Here is a 26,425-nt window from a genome sequence, read left to right as displayed (position 1 = left end):
CTGTTACACAAGGTTGATGATGAATGATTATTGATGATGTTTCAAGAGTCTTTATTAAGCCACTTCGGCAATCCAAACAAAACAACCTCTAACACAGACGTGACCAGACAAAGAGTGACTGTGAGGTACAACTTATAAAGCAAACACAAACGAGATGATAATCAAACACAGAACTCATAATGAATATCTTGTTCTGTGAAATCACCCTCAGCCCTCTGTACCAGACTTCCCATTACAGATCATTGTTTTTTATTAAATGAACAAAAACATCAATCAATGTGCATTTCAATATTACAGTGTTTTATAAAAGAAAAGTAAGAGCCCAAAGTACAACGATCATCTGTTAATTATCATAAGGCCCCTTTAGAATTTTTTTTATCAAACATTTTAGACATCATGTTTCTCCATCAATATACAGTAAAAAGTGAAACATACTGTATTTTGGCACCCTTTAAGTCTTTAGTTCCTCCTGTAAGTCTGAAGATTAACATTTATTCATTATCAGAGGCTTTTATCAGTGACTTACAAATGAAGAACAAGCAGTTTGTCGTAAGAGCCAATATTCATAATATACAAGTTTAGAGTTGGACCACAGATTAGTACACAAGTTAGGGAAAAAAATAAATGCAGGAAAGTAAGAAGTATAGTATGATGGGAAAGAGGGAAAAGCATCTGTGTCAGAATCTGCACAAGCTTCATTCTGTCTGAACACACAGGATTGGTCAGTCAGGCGTCTGAGATGTTACTCAGTAATTGTTAATTAATTAGTAATTGTTATTCACTGGACTCTACAGGTGGTTCTACAGGTTCTGGACAATCCAGAATTGTAAGTGGAGTCTTATCTTCTACTCCTGGATTAAACAGCGGAGTGACTGATCCAATGAATCTGGTGCTCATGGTCAGCACATGTTTCCTCTCCTTGACACTGTAAAATGACAGCTGACCGCGATCATAATCTAACAGAACTCCCAGTTGTTCAGGTCTCGGCGTCAGTGGGAGAGAAACTGGTGGATCAGAGTTGGTGTAAAAGCCATTAGGACCGTCTGAACACAAGAACCAGTAACCGTTTGATGGAGTTAAAGCAGATCTGTCTTTTACACGAAAATTTCCATGTTCCGCCACACCAATTAACCAGTAGTTTTTAGGAGGTGTATCTTCTCGTGCCAAATCTACCTCCCAATAGTGACGTCCAGATGTAAATGTTTGAGCTCCAAATGCACATAATTCATATGGAAATCCCTCTCGAGTGTGTTTATATTCTGCAGCTTCTCTCACTATTTTATGGTTCTTAGTGACCATCAAACCTGGATGTAAATGCTCAGGATCAATAGTGATCTGAACTGTGAAGAATATAATACAACAATTATTAATACACTTCAATGTGTGTGAGATCATATATACAAATATGTGTATATATGACTAAAGATGATGAAATGCATATCTATAACTGAGATGATGTCATACCTGCATGTTTCCTCAGTTCTTCTATATTTGTGTCTCCCACACCTAAAATGAAAAATTATTTCAGACGTTACAGAAAGAAATCTACAAAACAAAAATTCTAGCTTACTTTTAGTGTATCTGAGTGTATCTGAGTGTGTGTAAATGTGTGTGTGTGTGTGTGAGTGTGTGTGTGTGTGTGAGTGTGTGTGTGTGTGTGTGTGTGTGTGTGTGTGTGTGTGTGTGTGTGTGTGTGTGTGTGTGTGTGTGTGTGTGTGTGTGTGTGTGTGTGTGTGTGTGTGTGTGTGTGTGTGTGTGTGTGTGTGTGTGTGTTTGTGTGCGTGTGGGTTGGTTTATGTGATTTATGAGGACACAAATTTGTATAATGACATGTGTATTACACTGGTATTACAACTTATGGGTGGTTTATGAGGACATTTCAAAAGTCCTCATAATTCAAATAGCTTAAAAAACATAAAAAACAATGTTTTATTAAAAATGTAAAAATGCAGAATGTCTCCTGTGATGGGTAGGTTTAGGGATAGGGGCAGTGTAAGGGGATATAATGTACAGTTTGTACAGTATTTTTTTGGATGAGGGATGATAGGATTTCTCCAGTGCATTCTTCAGAGTCAAGGAACGCCATAAAATACTCTTTAACTTCCACATTTTAAACAGTTCGAATGGTAAGTGAGACATCAGCGGTGCTGTCAACAAATAGTGGAAGATATTTTTCCTCTTTGATCTCATTAGCCATTGTCCCCATAATTCTCTTACTTATGCACTCAATCAACTAGTTTTGAATGATATTGCCCAGGTATGTGGTGTGGCTGGCTCCACTTTGAATAAGACCTATATTATGCATTAGCATAGGGTCAAATTTTGCCATGAGATCAACTTCTTATTCTGATTATTTGGGTCATGCAGGTCATCCGATGTTCCTCTTAGACCCATATTTCTCCCTGCCAAAGACTGATTGATGGTTACCAACCTTTTGAGAACGTCACACCACCTATTTCTCTCATCCTCTAAGCGCATCATTCCACCTGATCTATTGTTTACCTTTTTTCCAAACAAATCTTTAAGTTCTTCCATGATGTCTTGTGCCTATTATGTTCCGGAGTACTCTCATGATTTTTTGAATCATTCAATCCTTTGGTAATTAGATTATTATCTCTATTTAAGAAGATCTTACAGCCAGCTTCTTTTCATTTTTTCACCATTCTGTAATTTTCTAAAAAGTAATGGTAATGGCACCCTCTCAAATCTTCTCTTTTCGGAAATATTGGGCCCTATTTTAACGATCTAAGTGCATGGTCTAAAGCACACGGCACAAGTGCACTTAGCTAGTTTAACGGCGGGAAAAGTGTTCAGCGCGACAAGAGAATGGTCTAAAAGGGTTGTCCCTATTCTCTTGATGAGTAATGGGTGTGTTTTGGGCGTAACGTGAAATAAACCTCTCAGGGTTCTGCCCTGGCAGCTTTGTCTCTTCTATCTTTGTTTAATTTTTCCATGTTTGTCTGTGCTTGAGCACATGGCTTTGTCTTTGTTTATGTTGGTCGTGTGCTCCCCTTGTCTTGCCTCCTAGTTTCCCCTTATTACGCCCCCTCGTTTAGTCCTTAGGTGTGTTCGACTTCATGATTTCCATTACACGAGAGTAGATGTTAAAACTTCATGCTGATTTGTACTCGGCTTTCGCCAAGATAAGCACCAACTAAGACGTAGCTTTACAGTAACCTATGCTTCTCCATCCATTTACGCTTCTTTCCATATGGTGATGTGAATCTCCTTCTGTCTGGTGTTAACAGCTGCAGTGTATTTGCGCACACACAAACGGCTGCAACCACAGTGCGGACCCCTCATGACAACCGTCTGGATTGAGCTGAGTAGGGAACATCTCTAGGGTCTTCAAGTGGGCACCTTCCGTCCTCAGTGTTTCGTCGACTAGCCCACGACACCTCAAGAGGGCTCGACAGTGACTCTGGCGTCCCAGAGTCACCCCCCTCCGTCCCCCACTCAACTCAGCCCAGCTTACTGACCTTTACATCCCTCCTGCTGCTGAGACCTAACCACAATCTCACAATCTCTCCGCAACCCAACCAAACGCGCCAACCCGTTTGACTAAGGCTGTCGAGCCCCACTGCCGTCATTAAAGCAGGTTCAGTGGCAACGGTTCCGTATGGCATACTACCGCAAAACACAATATCTGTCCAAACACCAAACCTCATTCACGCAAGATACACAGGAACATAATATTACTATGCAACCTATACAATTAAACCAACAGACTCTTCGAGTTTTCAAGAATTCTACGAAACCGTAGCATGGCGGCTTGTACACAGCCAGCCAGACTCTTTCCGTCTCAACCACAGATAGTTGCTGCTCCTCTCTGCTGCTTCAGATAAGTTCTTTACTGTGCGACGCAACTCTTGGCCACTGAATCCGACGTCTCTGAGGAACCGGGTTGTAGAGTCTGCCACAAATCCTCGACAACCCACTTCCACTGGATAAACCCGTACTCTCCATCCTCGCTGTTCTGCTTCAGTGGTCAGCTGAGCATACTGCAGTTTCTTCCTCTCATGTGCCTCATCTACCGCATCCTCCCATGGCACTGTTAACTCTATCAGTTGAACAATGCGTGCTGATCCAGACCACAAAACAATACCTGGTCGGAGGTTACTGGTGGCAATCTCAGGTGGAAAACTGGAAACTGATCCTACTCTCTTCCATTGACCAAAGGTCTTGCCAGCCCCTCTTGCGTTGTTCCACACTCTCCCATCTCATCCACTCTCCCTGCTTGGTCTGGGAAATGGCCTTTATTCACCTCATCCTCTCCTCCTGCTTTCGCACCTCGTTGACTACCAGCTTCCTCCTTTGGGCTGGGCCTGCCTTGTGCCATTTAGGAGGAGCTAAACTGAGCCCAAAACCCCTCTTCCATGATGTACCTGCCCCACGATAACACCAATTTGAAGGGCCGCCTTTGTCTCTACTACAGATTTCTTGGCTGACCACTTTCTACCAGTTTTTAACACAGGGGCTGCCTCCCTTACACATTTGTCGCGTGACTCTGCTAAAGTCATTTCCAGTCTGACCTTGGCACACTTAAACTCATCGGTTAAAGCAGAGACTGGCAGCTGCAATATTCCTTCACTATAAAGTCCCACTCTGCTGAGGCAGCGTGGAACTCCCAACCATTTCCTGATATATGAACTTATTAACGCTTCCAGCTTATCCACTGTTGTCAAAGAAACCTCGTACACAGTCAGTGGCCACAGCAACCTTGGCAGTAGACCAAACTGAAAGCACCAGAGTTTCAGAGTGAAAGCACTGGTACAGCACAGCTGTTTATGCTCTTCAACCCTTCCACTGCTTGTCGTCTAGCTTCTCCCACTTGAACTGTGTCCTTTAGATCCCCATCGTACCATCTCCCAAGACTCTTCACTGGCTTCTGAGAAACTGTTGGTATTGCCTCACCATTAATGAAGAATGTTTTATCTACTACCTTGCCTTTAATTATCGAGATGCTCCTTGATTTAGAGGGCTTAAATTGCATTCGTGCCCATTCAATATTATCTGTTAACTTACCCAATAACCGATTAGTGCAGGCTACCGTTGTAGTCATGGTTGTCATGTCATCCATGTATGCTCTGATTGGTGGTAGTCGCATCCCAGAAGCCAAGCACTCTCCTCCTACTACCCATTTTGATGCCCTAATGATTACTTCCATTGCCATGGTAAAAGCCAGTGGAGAAATTATGCATCCTGCCATTATTCCAACCTCTAAGCATTGCCATGTAGTGCTGAATTCTGGAGTTGAGAAACTAAATTGCAAATCTCCAAAATAGGCTTTCCCTAAATTTGTTATCGACATCGGTACCCTGAAAAAATCAAATGATGCCCAAAGAAGCTCATGTGGCACTGAACCATATGCATTAGCCAAATCCAGGAATGTCACATGGAGCTCCTTCCTCTCCTTTTTAGCTGATTGAATTCGTTGCCAGATAACACTGATGTGTTCTAAGCATCCTGAGAACCCTGGAATGCCCGCTTTTTGAACTGAAGTGTCAATGAAGCCATTCTTTAATAGGTAGGTTGACAATCTCTGAGCAATAATACTGAAGAAAATCTTACCGTAGACGTTTAATAGTGAAATAGGACGAAACTGACTGATGCTTGTAGCAACTTTTTCTTTAGGTATAAAGACTCCACCTGCTCGGCGCCATGCTATAGGTAAAACCTGCTTTTCCCATGCCACTTTTATCCATTTCCACAGAATTCGTAGAATTCTGCAGTTCTGCGCAGACCGATCGGTGGCTGACTTGAAGCAGTGCATGCCGGTTAGAAATTTTGTCCGACTTGATGCAGCGCTGACGCCACATGACTGAAGTATGCCATTAAAGTAGCGCGAGAGCGATTCAAGAGCAGCCGCAGGACGCAGCCAGCGCAGATTCTCAAGAGCAGCTGCACAAGCTCTGATGACGACACAACTGTTCCACAATTGGCCGGATTCCCCGCATGACAACGATCACGTGTGTTTCGTGTTTATTCTCACACCTTTAGTTCCACTAAAACTCACAAATCATTTTTTATAACTATTTTCACGTAGGTATGCGTGCTAATAATGGAAGCGATGCGGTCGCGGTGCGACGCGCTCGTTTTTTCCAAGCGCGTCCGCTACGCATCCAGATAAAAACATCTCAACTTTCCAGAATGCCACAAGCGTTTTCCTTGCTGTAACGGAAAGCACAGCTGATGGTTGCTAAGCAACGACAGACGCCTCTGGGGCGCAACGGCCCTATAGCGCTTTGGAAAAAGGAGAACACAGCGCGCCTAGCATTTTCTACTCGTTTTTAGGCGCTATATGTGAGCGCAGCCTTAAGCAGTACATAAAGTATTGAATGGAAATGTCTCTGAAACATCTGTGTATTTTGCAAATATTGCATTTATTCCACTTCAGCTGTGGTAAAGTATGCAAACACCACGTGAGCGGTCACTACGGGAACCAGAAAGTGTCCGACTTCACGTCTCTGTTTGCAGCTCCTCCCGCCTGCATGCGGCAACTCTCGCCGATCGGTTACATCCAGCCGCAGCCGATGTCCAACACACCTCTTTTCTAGTCCTCGTTTTACTAATTGTGTTAAACCTGGTCCTCTTTTGCTCCTCTCCCTTTATATTGTGCTTCCTTGCTGCTTGTCTTCGCTGGATTGTGTGTTCATGTCTTAGACCTTTCTCTGGTATTGTCATATCCAGGTGTGATTGTCCACAGTTCTCTCTGTAGCTTCTTGTATCCTTGCAGTTTTTGCTTGGGGTTATCTTAGTCTAACTTCACTTTAGCCTTCTTCAGTTTTCTTGTTTTACTTGAGCTAATCTAGTTTTTGTTTGGTTCTGTCTCTCAGATTTATAGATTTAGTTTCTGTCACTGTTTATTTTTCTCTTTTATTTATTATTTAGCCTGGGTTTACATTCACCTAATACCTAGCTCTCTCCTGTTGTGGACTTGTTTTACTTTAGTTATTTACTTAAGTCTTTTGTTAGTTTTCTTCCCTTATATGTATAGGTTTTCAGTCACTTAACTACAGTGTTTGCCCTGCCTTGTACTTATTTAATGTTTCAGTGGTTTTGTTCTTGTCTTGTTTCTCCTGTGTTGTGCGTCGGTGTGTTGGAGTCCTGTCCTGTCTGAGACTGTGCCGAGTCTCCTATCTAGGCCTCTGTTGTTGGATTGTCTCTGAACTGTGCAACTGTTATGGCGCTTTTCCACTGCATGGTACGGTACGGTTCAGTTCGGTACAGCACGCTTTGGCGCTTTTCCACTGCATGGTACGGTACGGCTTGGCTCGGCACGGCTTACTTGTGGCGCTTTTCCACTGCATGGTACGGTACGGCTCGCTTCGGCTCGCTTTAAATGGTACCACCTCTGTTGAGGTTCCAAGCGTACCGTACCGATACTAAAATGTGACGTGGAAGCACTGTAGATCACTGATTGGTCGGACAGACAGAATCGTCACTACCAGCGTCATTTTATTTGTGAGACATCAAACCCGCTAGATTTAAATAGCCAGTAACAGCCTCCAATGTTTTAAAACTACTTGCTTGACTTGCTTGAAGAAAAAAAACTTCCAAAAAATAAATGGCTGAATCGTGGTCAGTGGACGAGAAGTGCAGACGTTCCTCTTGATAGTTGCCGAGGAGCGGATAAACTATAACGATCAGTCATAATCCCACCCACTTTGAAGCGGTACTAACTGCAGTGGAAAAGCAACAGAGCTAAAGCGAACCGAGCCGTGCCGCGCCGAGCCGAGTCATACCACGCAGTGGAAAAGCGAAGCGAGCCGAACCGTGCCGCGCCGCGCCGAACTGTACTGAGCCGTACCGAGCCGTACCATGCATTGGAAAAGCGCCATTACACACTCCAATGTTAATAAATCACCATCCATCGCTCATCTCTGCACTTTGGTCCTGTTATTTCCAGTGGTTTTTGACTAAATCAATCAGTCTCATCTCCCATTCCCTTTAAAAGCCAGTTGTGCTCGTGCCATGGTAGATTCGCTATTTACATGGCGGAATTTGCAAGCGGAAAAACTGACCGCTTCTCTAGCGAGGAAACGGATCTGGTCATGCACGAGGTTAAAACGCACAAGTAGACCATCTACGGGAGAAAGTGCACGAGCGTTGTGGACCCGCCTATAGGTGCATATTTCTAACGCACTCTTTAAATAACAAAAAAAATACTGTGCCATTGACTTTGATCAGGTTTCAGTTGGTCAGTGCCGCAGTCTATTTAAGTTGCCTCAAAATAGCAATGCTCCACCAATACACCTGAACACACACACCTCGTTTTCAGACCAGCAGCCAATGGGTGCACAAACGCATTTGCTATTTAAACGACGTGAAAATGATAACCGCGTCGGGCTGAAACTGGCAAAAAACACTGTGCCCCATTGTGCCGGGTGTATGATAGGGCCCATGAAGTCTGGTGTCAGCTGACATGGTGATCTGTGCACTAGTTCTGTTCTAAGGGTGCTTTCACATCTTTAGTTCGGTTCATTTGGTCCGGACTAAGGGCAATATGTTTTACTTTGTATCATTTTCAGGCGTTTTGGTTCCTTTTCACACACACTGATTGCTCTGGTCTGAATTAGTTGATGAGTTGATGAAACGAACCAAAATGCAGTCACGTGACAACATACACATCACTCGTTGGCCAGAGGTAATTGCACTTCGATTGGTCAGAATTAACGTGCGATAAAATTAATTAAGTGGCTGCTCAGTGTACTCACTCTCTGATGGTTGTGAATGGACGACAGCCTGCAGAAGTGTAGCAGCCTCACCACACGATGAAGAACTTCCCTCATCTGTAAACAACACCAGTCATACGTTTTTGTGAGTGAATTCTACTAGGTCTCAGTGTCTTATGTTTACAAAATAATTATGATATAAGAACTCATGCATGAAAAAAACCGAAGATTAATCATATATTTTAGAGCAAAATGAAACTCTTAATATTCTAGTTAAAATGTATAAATAAATGATAGTTGTGGGATACAAAATAATCTAGAAGAAACTGTTATTAGTTTTACTCTAAATGCAATCTAATGAAGATGATATATTAGTGTTAATGTACAGAAATAAAATATTTTTAAGAGTGTTTTTTCTCCAAGGTTAAAAAAAAGTGTTAAATAGAAATACCACCCATTTGTGTTCTATCATTTTTGTACCCTATCCAGAATTCTGTATACATAACTATTCTATATAGCCAAAGCTGTAAACAAGAAGACAAGTAAACACCTACAGTTAGGACTGGGGCTTGCACCTGAAGTTTCTCCCACAGAAGCATCGGCCTTGAGTTTCTCTAAAGAGTTCAGTGCACCTGTCATAAGTGTCCCGTTAATATGAAACTCTCCAGCATAAACAAACAGATTCTCATAATCCACACACACAAATCACAATGCATTTCTGTCTGTAACTTCAATTACACTATTACAGCATAAAGGAACGATTTGATTTGATATGTTTTTAAAGGGACAGTTCACCCATAATTTACATTTCTGTGATCATTAACTCACCCTCAAGTTGTTTCTTTCTTCTGCTGAACACAAAATATATTTTGAAGTATATGGCTAACCAAAATGTTTCTGGTCACCAATTGCTTCTATAGTATGAAAAAAAATAATTATATGTAAGTCAATGGGGTCCATCAACTGTTTGGTTACTGATGTTCTTCAAAATATCTTATTTTGTGTTCAGCCAAAGATAGAAACTCATACAGGTTTGGAATGACATGAGGGTGAGTAAATGATTACAGACATGTCATTTTTGGGTAAACTCCCCCTTTAAGTTATTTCTTGATATGCACTGAATTCATGTAAAAAAACAACAACTTTCTGTTGAAACTATGTTTGTTTGGCAGGTCCACGCTGGTTGTAAAACTTATCTTAGTTATGACAGTATCACTTGGTCAATTTGCACTAAACAGCCATCTCTGATCATGTTTTTTTATTCAACTTTACTATGCTATAATATTCTGCTGCTGAAATGAGTATGACGTGGTGAGTCCATCCCGTGTTAATACATACAGAAATATTTGAGAAGGTTCAATACCACTTATCTGCAGTATCAATACACGATACCAGCTGAGCTTTATCTCTCTTCTCTCCGACAGCGAATTCACTCACTCCTGCATAGCCACACCTCTTGTCACTCACTCCTGCATAGCCACACCTCCTGTCAGTCACTCCTGCATAGCCACACCTCCTGTCACTCACTCCTGCATAGCCACACCTCCTGTCACTCACTCCTGCATAGCCACGCCTCCTTTCACTCACTCCTTCAAAGCCACACCTCCTGTCACTCACTCCTACATAGCCACGCCTCCTGTCACTCACTCCTGCATAGCCACACCTCCTGTCACTCACTCCTGCATAGCCACACCTCCTGTCACTCACTCCTGCATAGCCACGCCTCCTGTCACTCACTCCTGCATAGCCACGCCTCCTGTCACTCACTCCTGCATAGCCACACCTCCTGTCACTCACTCCTGCATAGCCACGCCTCCTGTCACTCACTCCTGCATAGCCACACCTCCTGTCACTCACTCCTGCATAGCCACACCTCCTGTCACTCACTCCTGCATAGCCACGCCTCCTGTCACTCACTCCTGCATAGCCACGCCTCCTGTCACTCACTCCTGCATAGCCACACCTCCTGTCACTCACTCCTGCATAGCTACACCTCCTGTCACTCACTCTTGCATAGCCACGCCTCCTGTCACTCACTCCTGCATAGCCACACCTCCTGTCACTCACTCCTGCATAGCCACACCTCCTGTCACTCACTCCTGCATAGCCACGCCTCCTGTCACTCACTCCTGCATAGCCACGCCTCCTGTCACTCACTCCTGCATAGCCACACCTCCTCTCACTCACTCCTGCATAGCTACACCTCCTGTCACTCACTCTTGCATAGCCACGCCTCCTGTCACTCACTCCTGCATAGCCACGCCTCCTGTCACTCACTCCTGCATAGCCACGCCTCCTGTCACTCACTCCTGCATAGCCACGCCTCCTGTCCCTCACTCCTGCATAGCCACGCCTCCTGTCACTCACTCAGCAGTCCTGCATAGCCACGCCTCCTGTCACTCACTCCTGCATAGCCACGCCTCCTGTCACTCACTCCTGCATAGCCACGCCACCTGTCACTCACTCAGCAGTCCTGCATAGCCGCGCCTCCTGTCACTCACTCCTGCATAGCCACGCCTCCTGTCACTCACTCCTGCATAGCCACGCCTCCTGCCATTCACTCCTTTATAGCCACGCCTCCTGCCACTCACTCAGCAGTCCTGCATAGCCCCGCCTTCTGTCACTCACTCAGCAGTCCTGCATAGCCACGCCTCCTGTCACTCACTCAGCAGTCCTGCATAGCCATGCCTCCTCTCACTCACTCAGCAGTCCTGCATAGCCACGCCTCCTGCCACTCACTCAGCAGTCCTGCATAGCCACGCCTCCTGCCACTCACTCAGCAGTCCTGCATAGCCACGCCTCCTGTCACTCACTCAGCAGTCCTGCATAGCCATGCCTCCTCTCACTCACTCAGTAGTCCTGCATAGCCACGCCTCCTGTCACTCACTCAGCAGTCCTGCATAGCCACGCCTCCTGTCACTCACTCAGCAGTCCTGCATAGCCACGCCTCCTGCCACTCACTCAGCAGTCCTACATAGCCACGCCTCCTGTCACTCACTCAGCAGTCCTGCATAGCCACGCCTCCTGTCACTCACTCAGCAGTCCTGCATAGCCATGCCTCCTCTCACTCACTCAGCAGTCCTGCATAGCCACGCCTCCTGCCACTCACTCAGCAGTCCTGCATAGCCACGCCTCCTGCCACTCACTCAGCAGTCCTGCATAGCCACGCCTCCTGCCACTCACTCAGCAGTCCTGCATAGCCACGCCTCCTGCCACTCACTCAGCAGTCCTGCATAGCCATGCCTCCTCTCACTCACTCAACAGTCCTGCATAGCCACGCCTCCTGCCACTCACTCAGCAGTCCTACATAGCCACGCCTCCTGTCACTCACTCAGCAGTCCTGCATAGCCACGCCTCCTGTCACTCACTCAGCAGTCCTGCATAGCCATGCCTCCTCTCACTCACTCAGCAGTCCTGCATAGCCACGCCTCCTGCCACTCACTCAGCAGTCCTGCATAGCCACGCCTCCTGCCACTCACTCAGCAGTCCTGCATAGCCACGCCTCCTGTCACTCACTCAGCAGTCCTGCATAGCCATGCCTCCTCTCACTCACTCAGTAGTCCTGCATAGCCACGCCTCCTGTCACTCACTCAGCAGTCCTGCATAGCCACGCCTCCTGTCACTCACTCAGCAGTCCTGCATAGCCACGCCTCCTGTCACTCACTCAGCAGTCCTGCATAGCCCCGCCTTCTGTCACTCACTCAGCAGTCCTGCATAGCCATGCCTCCTCTCACTCACTCAACAGTCCTGCATAGCCACGCCTCCTGCCACTCACTCAGCAGTCCTACATAGCCACGCCTCCTGTCACTCACTCAGCAGTCCTGCATAGCCACGCCTCCTGTCACTCACTCAGCAGTCCTGCATAGCCATGCCTCCTCTCACTCACTCAGAAGTCCTGCATAGCCACGCCTCCTGCCAGTCACTCAGCAGTCCTGCATAGCCACGCCTCCTGCCACTCACTCAGCAGTCCTGCATAGCCACGCCTCCTGTCACTCACTCAGCAGTCCTGCATAGCCATGCCTCCTCTCACTCACTCAGTAGTCCTGCATAGCCACGCCTCCTGTCACTCACTCAGCAGTCCTGCATAGCCACGCCTCCTGCCACTCACTCAGCAGTCCTGCATTGCCACACATCCTGTCACTCACTCAGCAGTCCTGCATAGCCACGCCTCCTGCCACTCACTCAGCAGTCCTGCATTGCCACACATCCTGTCACTCACTCAGCAGTCCTACATAGCCACAACTCCTGTCACTCACTCCTGCATAGCCATGCCTCCTGCCACTCACTCAGCAGTCCTGCATAGCCACACCTCCTGTCACTCACTCAGCAGTCCTGCATAGCCACACCTCCTGTCACTCACTCAGTAGTCCTGCATAGCCACGCCTCCTGTCACTCACTCCTGCATAGCCATGCTTTCTGCCACTCACTCAGCAATCCTGCATAGCCACACCTCCTGTCACTCACTCCTGCATAGCCATGCCTTCTGCCACTCACTCAGCAGTCCTACATAGCCACACCTCCTGTCACTCACTCCTGCATAGCCATGCCTTCTGCCACTCACTCAGCAGTCCTACATAGCCATGCCTTCTGCTACTCACTCAGCAGTCCTGCATAGCCACACCTCCTGTCACTCACTCCTGCATAGCCATGCCTCCTGTCACTCACTCCTGCATAGCCATGCCTTCTGCCACTCACTCAGCAGTCCTACATAGCCACACCTCCTGTCACTCACTCCTGCATAGCCATGCCTTCTGCCACTCACTCAGCAGTCCTACATAGCCATGCCTTCTGCTACTCACTCAGCAGTCCTGCATAGCCACACCTCCTGTCACTCACTCCTGCATAGCCATGCCTTCTGCCACGCACTCAGCAGTCCTACATAGCCACACCTCCTGTCACTCACTCCTGCATAGCCATGCCTTCTGCCACTCACTCAGCAGTCCTGCATAGCCATGCCTTCTGCCACTCACTCAGCAGTCCTGCATAGCCATAACTCCTGTCACTCACTCCTGCATAGCCATGCCTCCTGTCACTCACTCAGCAGTCCTGCATAGCCACACCTCCTGTCACTCACTCCTGCATAGCCATGCCTTCTGCCACTCACTCAGCAGTCCTGCATAGCCACACCTACTGTCACTCACTCCTGCATAGCCATGCCTTCTGCCACTCACTCAGCAGTCCTACATAGCCACACCTCCTGTCACTCACTCCTGCATAGCCATGCCTTCTGCCACTCACTCAGCAGTCCTGCATAGCCATGCTTTCTGCCACTCACTCAGCAATCCTGCATAGCCACACCTCCTGTCACTCACTCCTGCATAGCCATGCCTTCTACCACTCACTCAGCAGTCCTACATAGCCACACCTCCTGTCACTCACTCCTGCATAGCCATGCCTTCTGCCACTCACTCAGCAGTCCTACATAGCCATGCCTTCTGCCACTCACTCAGCAGTCCTGCATAGCCACACCTCCTGTCACTCACTCCTGCATAGCCACGCCTCCTGTCACTCACTCAGCAGTCCTGCATAGCCACGCCTCCTGCCACTCACTCAGCAGTCCTGCATAGCCACACCTCCTGTCACTCACTCCTGCATAGCCATGCCTTCTACCACTCACTCAGCAGTCCTACATAGCCACACCTCCTGTCACTCACTCCTGCATTGCCATGCCTTCTGCCACTCACTCAGCAGTCCTGCATAGCCACGCCTCCTGTCACTCACTCAGCAGTCCTGCATAGCCACGCCTCATGTCACTCAGCAGTCCTGCATAGCCACGCCTCCTGTCACTCACTCATCAGTCCTGCATAGCCACGCCTCCTGTCACTCACTTAAGTCAACTTCGCCAGCTCCACCCTCCCTCAGGCCCCACCTCTGCCATCTGTCGCTACAGCTCAGCCTCTGGTTCCCCACTTCCATCCTGGTGGGTGGTTCCATCTGCGGTTCCATCTATGGGAACATTGCGGCAGCACAGCTCATCGGCGTCACATTGCTTCCTCTGCCTTCTGTTTGCGCTCTGGGCTCCACTACCTTTGGCTCCATCGCTGTCGGTCTTCCCCCTAGTGTCGTCAGCCGGGATTCCGCCATGGCTCCTCCCTCCACCAACTCCACCGTGGGCTTTCGTCCTGACAAACTTTTTATATGTTTTGGCCATTTGTTTACATGACAACGGCGTTTTGGGTGCCCGAAAATGCAAAGTTTGGAAAGCGATCTGCGTGTAAACAACAAAACGATCCCTAAAAACGATGACGTCATGCATGTTCGTATTACTTGTTAAGTCTACAGTGTTTCCACAATACTACGGCTCATTCTAGCCTCGTAAAAACATCACACTGCTCCTACTGTTCATCCGTTCATGCTGGAATTACTTTACTTGTGTCAGTCTTTCAAGACTTTCAGATCAGATTCGTATAAAATGATGATGTTCTTAATTATCAATTATATCTTCAAATAAGAAATGAAAAGTGCTGTGTCAGTGTTTGCTGAGGTTGTGAATTCTACAGTCATAAACTGAATGATTTCCATCACACCTGATGATTAGGTGTTTCTCTGTATGCACTGTGGCATCAAAATGTTTAAGAATGGTATGATTGTATTTATAGATGGTCATTCTGCAAAATTGAAACATTTCAACTATAAACACTGAAGCACAATGATATATTTTAGATCAGGAGAGCTTGTTCCTGTTCCTGGAGATCGAGTTCAGTTCAGCCTCCTCCAACAGAGATCATCAAGTGTTCATGAAGGGTTATTTGATCAGGGCTAGAGATTAACTTTGCAGGAAGCAGATCTTCAAGAACAGGATTGGGCAGCACTGTTATTTTATTTGTTTGTTTGTTTTGTTTCTTTGTTTGTTTGTTTGTCTGTTTACCGTTATATGTCTTTAATCAGTCTGAGAGTGGAGCAAAGCGGGAGAAAATAAGGGACAGGAAGGAACAAACATCAAACTTTACAAATACTGTACAGTGAATGCATTTATAACTGAGATGTCATCATAACCTACCTGTATATTTCTTCTGTTCTTCTGTGTTTCTGTCTTTCACAGCTAAATTGAAAAACAAATAATTGAACGTTTTAGAGAAAGAAAACTCTTTGAGCTTTGAGATATATAAAAGCTTTGAGATATTATTGCTGATATTGCAATGATTATGCTTTTTCAGATACCTTTAGTCCCTCTCTCCATAGATTCATCTTCACAAACTAAAATGAGAGAAAATTTCTTCAGTATTAGTATTTGCTGGAAATGTGTTCTAGTACAAGATTTCTGCTACAAACTGTACATAAGCATTTATTTGTAGTTTAGAGAATAGCTTCAGATATTATTGCTGATATTGGATATTGAAATAATTACTCTTATTCGGATACCTTCTTTAGTCAGACTCTCCATAGTTTCATCGTCACAAACTAATAATGAGAGAAAAATTCATTTTGATGATTTAATTATTAATTATTTTCACAAATACTGGAGAATTTGTAAACCAAAGTAAGTTTAGCTGTTAAGCTGATTCATTTGTGTTTTGGATCATAAAAAGGAAATATGTGTAGTTTAATTACCTTCTTTAACGGTTTTCTTCCCTGAAATAAAAACTTTAAAATACCAACACATTAGGATAAAATACCTGCATAAAAAGTAATACAATTCATTTAATTATTTTAACCAGATTGTACCTGTTAGTTTATGTCTGTATTTGTACAGGATCAACCCAGCCAAACCCAGAGCAAAGAAAAGAGCGATGAAGAAAAGAGTCCATGGAACTGATGAACCTGATGGATCAGAGGAAGACCAACCAGATCAATCTAAACACCTTCAAAATATATCAATCAATCAATCAATTTAATTTTTTAAAACTTTGTAAACATAAAAATTTTATTCATAATCCATTTTTCTTCTGAAATGGATTTGATTTTTAATTGGACGGATGAAAAATTTGAAAGACTGATGATATCAAAGAAAGACCAGCAGTGGCCAGTTGCATAAACCGCTCAGATTAGTCTAGTTACAGGCTAGACATCAGTTTTTTTCTCTCTAAGAATATTCATAACTTTTTTAAGTCAGTTACATAATAATGCAGATTGGCCTAATTTAATACTGAAAATTGCCTATATTGCCTATGCAACTCTCCCCTGCATGCTGATTTATTGTAAATAAATTCATAGATTATAAATTATATTTGGACAAAGTCAGTTATAGATGTAACTTCAGTTAAAGCTCCAGTAGGTAGCTTTTGTAAACAAATATTTGTTAAAACTGTCATTATGTCCTGACAGTAGAATATGAGACAGATAATCTGTGGAAAAAATCACGCTCCTCTGGCTCCTCCCTGTGGTCCTATTGCCATTTGCAGAAATACACCGCTCCCGGTCAGAAACAACCAATCAGAGCCAGGAGGAATGTCTTAGCAGTGTCAATCACGCTCGTGTACGCGCTGATCACCCCTCTCTTGCACAGCGCGAGCGCGTACCGTCGTTCGTGACTCTCCTGTTCGAACTCGTTCATCCAAATGAATTAATCTTTTTTCGAGTCATTTCGTTCATTCAACGAACGAAATGACTCGAAAAAAGATTCGTTCATTTTGAACGAGTCTTTTTCGGAGTCATTTAGTTCATTCAACGAACGAAATGACTCAAAAAAAGATTCGTTCATTTGGATGAACGAGTTCGAACAGGATCACGAACGTGCATCACAGAACAGAGCAAGGCGAGCATTTGTGCTTATAAAACTTAAAGCTTTTTATTTATTTTTTTCGAAATGACCGATCGTTTCGCTAGATAAGACACTTATTCATCGTCTGGTATCGTTTAAAGCCATTTGAAGCTGCGCTGAAACTGTCATTTGGTCCTTGAAACGTTTGTGTCCTATTGAAGTCCATTATATGGAGAAAAGGCCTGGAATGTTTTCATCAAAAACCTTAATTTCTTTTCGACTGAAGAAAAGAAACACATGGACATCTTGGATGACATGGGGGTGAGTAAATTATCAGCAAAAGTTTTTTTTTAAAGTGAACTAATCCTTTAACGTTATCTTAGTAGCTATTTATAACTTATAGAAAGAGTGCAACCTTATAAAGTTACATGTATTGCAAAATTCATAATGATTTGAGGAGTTTGTAGACAAAGTATGGGCAGGCCATAGTCAATGTAAAGCATATTGTTGATGTTTCGTCCCTATTAGTGAATGTTCCATAACTGTTTATAATACGCCGTCATCGGTGGTCCTGCTTACTAGCCTGCGCGTTCACGGCAGGCTCCGCTGTGGGGGAGGAGCTGTGGAGGGAGGAGCTGTGGAGGGAGGAGCTGTGGAGGGAGGAGCTGTGGGGGAGGAGCTGTGGAGGGAGGAGCTGTGGGGGAGGAGCTGTGGAGGGAGGAGCTGTGGAGGGAGAAGCTGTGGGGGAGGAGCTGTGGAGGGAGGAGCTGTGGGGGAGGAGCTGTGGGGGAGGAGCTGTGGGGGAGGAGCTGTGGAGGGAGGAGCTGTGGAGGGAGGAGCTGTGGGGGAGGAGCTGTGGGGGAGGAGCTGTGGAGGGAGGAGCTGTGGTGGGAGGAGCTGTGGAGGGAGGAGCTGTGGAGGGAGGAGCTGTGGGGGAGGAGCTGTGGGGGAGGAGCTGTGGAGGGAGGAGCTGTGGTGGGAGGAGCTGTGGAGGGAGGAGCTGTAGAGGGAGGAGCTGTGGGGGAGGAGCTGTGGGGGAGGAGCTGTGGAGGGAGGAGCTGTGGGGGAGGAGCTGTGGGGGAGGAGCTGTGGGGGAGGAGCTGTGGAGGGAGGAGCTGTGGAGGGAGGAGCTGTGGAGGGAGGGCTGTAGCGTAGCAGAGAGCAAGGGGGTTGGACCTGTAAGTTGTGCTTCTTCAAATTTTCAGGCTAAGTAGAATATGTCAGTCCTGTATTTGAGGTTACATTCACACACAGTTTATAGGAGTGAGAACCGCATTCTACGTCGCTGAAGGTTCTACATCGCTATCTTCGATATTAATTTGATCACAGTCGCTGTGGTTACTGATAGGAGAATACAGGCATGACTCCCTTTGCACGTTTATACAGACAATGTTCGAGACGCTAAGGTAAGTCGCTGTTTGAACGGGACATTTCAAGACTCACACCTGTAAGTCAATGCGGTTGTCAATCCTGAAAACTGACAGTGTGAACACACTTTTTCCGGATAGCTACAAATGTTTGTTCTAAGATGTTCCCTGACCTGAAGAGATGATGGCTTTTATGTTCAATCTTCCTTCTCTAGACTCTCCAGTCTTGAGAGACATTGAGCATGAGAGCAGTTGAGCGTCCGAGTGAGAGACGGCCGTCCAGCTGTGGACAGAGAACATCTCATCTGCTCCACGACTGCGAGACACTCCTCCAGGACGGAGAACCGTTCGCTCATCCGACATCCAGGAGACGTCCGGCTCTGGATACCATCCGCTGGACTTACAGCTGATGTTCACACGTCCATCATCCAGAGGCTGTGGAAACAGGACAGGAGCGGATCCTAAAGCTGGAGGAGGACAGACAGATGTTCTACAATCACTGTGCAAGTATATTGTACATTTATCTTTGGGTAAATACATCTCTAGTGGATTAATGGAGGCTGCTTCACAGCTAACAAATGTTCCAAACATTCCGTGTTGATTATGGTAAATTTAAAATGTCCAGTTCTCTTAATGTTAGTGGAACTTTTTTTACAGTTAGTAAGATGTTCCTGAAACTTTCTTTCAACTTGATCTTTATTAACAACTCAACATTCTTCACAGCCAAATCATCATTGTTAAATCAACACTACTCAATGTCTATATGGGTCCAATCAACAAAATGTAAAGTAATACTGAAGCAACTGCAGGTAATTACATAACTAATGGATTCAAGTTTGACTGTATTTATATCATACATCTTCAGAAGTTCTTATTGAAAATAAGATTTGTATGTTTCTGTTTTATTGATTTTTTATTTAAAGTCACCATTATGTTGATTAGTGTTTACTTTAGTTGAACTCTTGACAGTTGACTTATGTTAATTTCTCTTTCAGAAATGGCATTACTGTTTTCAGAGAACATTACAGCATTGATAAATAAAGAGACTGATAAAAAAGCATATCAACATGACTAATTTAATGGTAGTCAAATTACTGCATTTAAGTGGTTTAAACCAGTGTTTCTCAACCCTGCTCCTGAAGGACCCCCAATACTGCACGTTTTCTTTGTCTCCCTAATCAAACACACCTGATTCAACTCATTAGCTCATTATCACATGGGGATATTTGTGATAATGAGCTGATGAGTTGAATCAGGCGTGTTTGATTAGGGAGACAAAGAAAACCTGCAGTGTTGGGAGTCCTTCAGGAGCAGGGTTGAGAAACACTGGTTTAAACAATTGCTTTTTCTGTAGTTTCATGATAGGCTTAAATTAAACAATTATGAAGTTGGAGCATTAATGAATAAAACAACTAAACCAGCCATTGTGATATCACTGTAGTGCATTAACACTGAAAAGATGAAGAGGGTTACAATCGTAACCTGAGATGTTCTCTTTTGAGGGAACTCGCGCTGCATTGATGGCGCTGTGGGAACGACAATACCCAAACGCCATACACACAAATACCTTTCGTGTGAATAATGAGAGCAGCTATGACATAGGTACTTGTGATCGAGGGGCACCCAGGTCCAAGTCATAAAACCTGACGAACGTGAGCGGTGAGGACCAGCCCGCCGCATTAAACTTTTTGAAAGGAGAATCCAGAAATGAAGGCCTTGGAGGCCGCCATACTCCTAGTGGAATGAGATTTAATGGCCAACGGTGATGGCTGGCTAGAAGCTTCACAGACATGAGAGATAGCCTCAACTATCCACTTGCTAAAAGTCTGTTTAGATGCTTTTTAGATACAACCTTTCTTAGGTGACCCAAAACAGACAAACAGCTGATCAGACTTCCTCCACAGGACATAAGTATCCAATGCTCTAACTGGACAAACAAGGTTCAGCTTTTTCTGGTTTTAACAGAATGCCTGCAGAACAATAGGCCATGATACACTGGTCGGGACTTTCGTAACAAAGCCCTGCTTAGGGTAAAGGAAAGCTTTGACCATCCCAGCTATGGATTCAAGGCAAGAGGGGGACAACGAAATGACCTGAAGATCTCCTACTCTCTTTAGTGAAGAAATGGTGAGAAGGAACACCGTTTTTAGGGTCAGAAACTTCTCTGAGACCGAGTCATAAGGCTCGAAGGGAGCCGTAGATAAACCTTCTAATACCAGTGCCAAGTTCCATGCTGGAACTCTGGTGCGAACTATAGGCCTCAGCCTCAAAGTGCCACAGAGGAAACGTGATTTCAAGGGGACTGGTAAGCTGTTATGGTTCCTACATACACCTTTAGTGTGGACAGAGATAACCCTGCAGAATCTTGAAGGGACTGTAGTAGCGAACCCCCGGGGCCAATTAACTGGATTCCCAATGTCGTTTAGTACACCAAGAAGTAAAAACGTTCCTAGTGGAGGGAGCTCTGGAGTGAAGTATGGTCTCTACTTCAAAGGCCAAACCCACACGTTCCATATTTCCGTTCGGTGGAGGAGGATCACTCCTCCCCCCTGAGATAGAAGGTCCCTCCTAACCAGAATCTCCATGAGCTGTCGAGTTGGGATACTAGGTCCGAGAACCCGGCTGGGCCAGTAAGACGCTACTAGCGGTAAACTTATTGTGTCCCCGGCTGACCTACTCCAGAACTCCGGGGAGCAGATAGAGGGGAAAGCGTGCAGACGCAGCCTCGGCCATGTCTGCACCAATGGGTCCAGTCCCAGCGGGGCTGGATGTGTAAGAGAGAACCACGGTGGACAGTGCGTCGTGTTCTGAGATGCAAACGGATCCACTTCTGTCAAGTCAAGTCAAGTCACCTTCATTTATAAAGCACTTTTAACAGTATGGATTGTTTAACAGTATGTTTGTAATATTATGTATCTTCTGCTTGGTCGTAAACCTCCCATATATGCTCCACCACTTTGGGGTGAAATCTCCATTCCCTGGGCCTCAGCCCCTGTCTCGACAGGATGTCTACTCCTACATTCTGATGTCCCAGAATATAAACTGCTCTCAGCGAGAGCATCTTCCTTAAGGACCACAATAGAATATGGTGAACCAGTTTGCATAGTGGATGTGAACGCAGACCCCCTTGATGATTTATTTACGTGAGCACCTATGTGTTGTCTGTACGGACAAGCATAGTGGGCACTCAGTCTGGGAGGAAGTGCTTCAACACCATGAAGACCGCCATCATCTCCAGGCAATTTATATGCCAAGAGAGATGACGACTCCTCCATAGACCCTGAGCAGAGCAGCCTTCCATTACCGTTCCCCAGCCGGTGAGAGAAGCATCTGTCGAGAGAGTGATGCGATGACAAAGAGCTCCTAACACTGGACCCTGGGACAAGATCCAAGTTTTCCTCCATATAACCAAGGCGCGGAGACACCGCTGTGTGATCTTGATCATACAAAAGTGGGTTACCCCTCAGGGAAAACCCCTTGGTCTTGAGCCACCACTGCAAGGGTCTCAGGTACAGCAGGCCAGAAGGTATGATGTTGGACGCAGCTGCCATCAGGCCCTACAGCCTCTGAAACTGTTTTACAGTAAATGACTGGCCTAGCTTTTCAAATGCAGAACAGTTCATGACCTCAAGGCTAGATAATTGTAATGCTATTATGAGTGGTTGCCCTGCACGCATAATAAACAAATCGCTATAGAAATAAAGGTGACTTGACTTAATGGTCACACCAAGCGGGTTTTATGAAATACAGGGGATTTTGCTGTGCAACATAAACCTTAAGCCAAAAGTTAGTGACACTTAATATTAAAAGGACATTCGAAGAATCATTGCCAACATTATGAAAACATTGATCAAATACTAATGACAATATGTGGTGATTTCATGAACATTTTTTAATTCTAACACTTGCATAAATTTAAGAGAAAAGTTAGGAGCAATAACTATGAGACAGGCTACAAAACTTTCACACGTTCCAACAATGTTCTTTTAAAACAGCAATCACAGCCTAATTCATTTGAAGTTAGTTGTCATTCTAAATGTGTAATGGATGTTCCAAGAATGTTGTTCTTAGAATGTTTTCTCCCAACATTATCAGAACATTTATAAAACCTTCTACGAACAACGTGTAAATAAAGTTTTGTGCTAACCTTACATTAACATTATTAGAACAGATAACTTTCAACAAACATTCTATTAATATTACTAGAAGAATGTTTGTTCATTGCTTTGAGAGAACATTGCCAGAACATTAGCGAAGGTTATGAGAACATTCCCTGATTGCTGGGTTGACCATTTCTTTGGAAAATTATGTCAGCATTATGCTGCAAAAACTGGGTTTAATATTCAATTGGTTTCAGAGTTATAGTAGTAGAAATCTGGAGAGAAAAGACTACTCATGCAACAAAAGGTAGGTGATACTATTCCTTTAATGAGCTGTAGATACGTAAAATATAATGTATTGTATATTGTAGTTTTTGACTCACCAGTGACTTTGAGAAACACCTCTCCACTGTCATATTCGTTTTCTCCACTGACATAACAGTGAAATGAACCTTCATCCTGAATCCTGAGTTTCTCCAGCCGTAGAGAGACGTCTCCATCCTTCAGTCCACCAGACAGATCTGAGCGCAGAGTCAGTGAGGTTCTGTTCCTGAACGATTCCTCCTGGATGATCTTCCCATGCTGATAGAGGAGAACAGGGTTGCTGAACTGGTCATTGCGGTACCAGCGGATCTCCAGAACTTCAGCGTTCTCAGGAGGAGAGATCCAGCAGGGCAGAGTGACTGTGGACCCGACATGAGCCACTATCTGATCACGAGGAACCACAACAGTGAACGACTCTGAGAGACACAGAGAGACGCACCCAATGAAACACATGCATTATATAATATATACGCGAAACACCAGCACCCGCCATTTTTAAAAAGGCCTATATATTTACTCCAGAAACTAACTCTACGAACATGGAAAACAGAGATGGATGAAGGGACCAAGAGAAACATGATTATGTATTTCTGCTTATGTACACGCTCATAACTTTTTATTACTGTCTACTTTCTAGAACTACACGGTGCGAAAGCCCCTTTTATGTACTATATATACTAGTCACAGTGATTCTAAATCTGTAGCCTATGTCTTTTGTGAAAAAATAAAATAAAATAAATAAGACTCACATTAGCGAATTGATATTTCTGGGCAATTTCACATGCAAAAAAGAAATTTCTGAAATTTCACATGCAAAAATTCCCCCACGATGTATAAAGCAGATCTCAAACAAAAGTCACTTTCAAATTAAGCAGCTTTCTGTTTTTCAACGCAGAGAATTCAACGAAACACTTGAATATGATCTCAATGTGACAATTAGTAATGCCACCTGATGTTAATGAGTGAAATTACTGAAGGAAAGAGGAACAAACACCTGAAGTCACCATTATGGTGATCAGTGTTTCGTGTAGCTGCCGTTTTAGTGTGTTTAGAAAACACATTTATTGTGTCAGAAGAGTACAAGACTGACCATGTGATGTTATTGTGAAAATCAGATTTTCTGAAAAATGAAAACATTTGCAGGTTATTAACTACTGTGCTATTTAAACACTCACAGACACCAACAATCGCCATGTGAAATGCAACAATGGGAACATTCTTCATGCCAGCATACAAAAATCCTTCATAACTCCCAGCATGCATTGTGGCATTATGCAGCTGCATTGTTTTACTATTTATTTTTTACAATTTTTTTATTTGTCACCATTGTTGAGGTTTTGTGTGATGAGTGTTTGTCTAAGTGTGTCTCAACTATAACACAAAAGACGTCAACAGCTAAAGAAATCCTTCTAATCCCATAATTATTTCAGTTTTTAAATAATATCATATGAAATACATGAAACAGGAACAAGGAACAAAACCCAAAACGTGACGGTTTGAAAGAATGTTTCAGGTAAATCATACTAACCTTAAATGACGTTCTATTAACATTAAGGAAGCAGGATTTTATTTGGAATGCTACAATTCAACATTCCTAGAATGGTAAGTTGTTGATAAAAAGTATTTATTCTTAATGTAACTCAACCATCTTGAAACTGTCGATGGTGTTTCTGAGGCTGTTTTAACCTGGTTTAGATCTTATCTCTCTGACCGCTGCCAGTTTGTGTTTATGAGTGTTTCAGGTCTGAGATTGACTGGCGTCCCTCAGGGTTCGGTTTTAAGCCCCTTCATTTTTAGCATTTATATATTTCCTCTTGGATTGCTCTTAAGATCACTTGGGCTTAATTATCATCTCTGTGCAGATGAAACTCACATTTATATTTACTCTAAGCCTGGTCAAAATATGGATGTTTCTTTTCTCTCACATTGCATTTCTGAGATAATAACATGGATGACCCTAAACTGTATGTGTCTTAATAGTGTGGTTTTGCTTATTGGCTCTCCTTATCAGCTTCGTAAAGCCGGTTCACTAATGTTAAACGTAGATGGATCTGTTTTGGAGTTCCAAACTAAATAAAAAAAAATATTGAAGTTATATTTGATTTGAGTTTGTCATGCTGTTAATAATTCCTTTTTTAATTTCATAAATAATGCTAGACTTTGCTCTTTTTCTCCTGTGACTGAAAGACTTATCAATACTTAAGTTTTTTAACACATTGACTATTACAACACACTTATTGCTGGGGTTCCTAAAACCACATTCAATGTGTGCAAAATTATGTATTTTTTATTGTGTAAAGTGCCTTGAGAAGCTGCTTTAAAGGAGTTACATGAAATACAGTTTATTATTATTAAACAAGTTCTTACCAGAAGTCTCTATGAAGAGATTCACCAGTAAAGCCACAATAATAGTCAACATTCCTGTGAAAATACAGACACTCAAATAAAACACTACCGGATTTTTTACAGAAACACACGAATCATGTGAGAGACATAATAAATCAGACTGTCGAGTTCAATGAGGAACAGAAACTCACCGGAGAAAAAGACTCGTCTGTTAAATCAGAGTATTCTGAAGATGAGCTGTAGACGCGTTCAATACAACATTAGAGTCAAAATAAACGAAAAAATAGACGAAAATCAGAATCTATCAAACGTGCACGTGATTTAATCCCTGTATCTCCTGCTTATAACTTTCACTTTCTAAACATAACGTGACTCCTCAATAATAACAGACGTCATCATCATATGATTAAAACCGCCTCATATCAAACTAAGTCTCATAAATGTGTTTTTGAGTGTGTTCTCTGTTTTTACGAGGCGATTAAACATCTTATGGAAAATCCACACCGATCTCAAGAAAGTTTTCCCTCATGGATCGTCTGTAGAAAAATATTATCAAGAGGGAAAAGCCAGCAGAGTGCGATATTGTAGATGAATATGGACCGATGATAAAGACAGAGACGACGCTCCCTTAACAACAGCGTGCATTTATTAATAAATTAATACACAGCTGTGTGTTTAGCATGGACAGTATGATGATACATCATTTAATTATGAATGTATTGTTAGTGCAAATAAATGTATTAATTTACATTAGTTTGGAGGAGGAGGAGCTTCATCAGCTGTTCTTCTGCTCAAGGAAGATGAATCTGATGCATGAACAGCTTTGAGAATATTTTTATAGAGAAATCCGGGTTTGCATTTTGTTTGACCCTGTTTTGCGCTTTACTGTTGTTTGAGGGTTGAATCTGATCATCTAATAGGGTTTGAGATGGATTTATTCTATCTTTTTTATTATTAATACAAGTGTTTGGA

At 43.9% G+C, this 26,425-nt stretch overlaps 1 protein-coding gene across 3 annotated transcripts; it reads right to left on the bottom strand.

Annotated features, from left to right (window-relative positions):
• Positions 1-34: 34 nt before the first annotated feature.
• LOC143736719 (butyrophilin subfamily 1 member A1-like) lies at positions 35-26,425 on the bottom strand. Of its 3 annotated transcripts, none has more exons than XM_077227361.1 (13): positions 25,645-26,425; positions 25,475-25,528; positions 23,167-23,523; positions 18,857-19,150; positions 16,341-16,436; positions 16,227-16,259; positions 16,038-16,076; positions 15,837-15,872; positions 15,676-15,717; positions 9,230-9,307; positions 8,718-8,792; positions 1,465-1,506; positions 35-1,340 (listed from the first exon to the last, which is right to left on the bottom strand). In XM_077227361.1, the coding sequence occupies exons 2-13, from the start codon at positions 25,524-25,526 to the stop codon at positions 775-777; spliced, it is 1,710 nt and encodes a 569-aa protein (XP_077083476.1). In that variant the 5' UTR covers positions 25,527-25,528; positions 25,645-26,425; the 3' UTR covers positions 35-774. The 3 variants fall into 3 exon arrangements, with proteins under 3 accessions (XP_077083476.1, XP_077083477.1, XP_077083479.1); XM_077227362.1 differs by having other exon boundaries at positions 9,230-9,289; XM_077227364.1 differs by lacking the exon at positions 9,230-9,307.

Source organism: Siphateles boraxobius, unplaced genomic scaffold, assembly GCF_051911475.1.
Source record: "Siphateles boraxobius isolate OS27281-9 unplaced genomic scaffold, OSU_SipBor_1 130, whole genome shotgun sequence".
Classification (NCBI taxonomy): Eukaryota; Metazoa; Chordata; class Actinopteri; order Cypriniformes; family Leuciscidae; genus Siphateles; species Siphateles boraxobius.
Note: the sequence above shows the minus strand (reverse complement) of the source record. Positions and strands in the feature narration are given on the sequence as shown.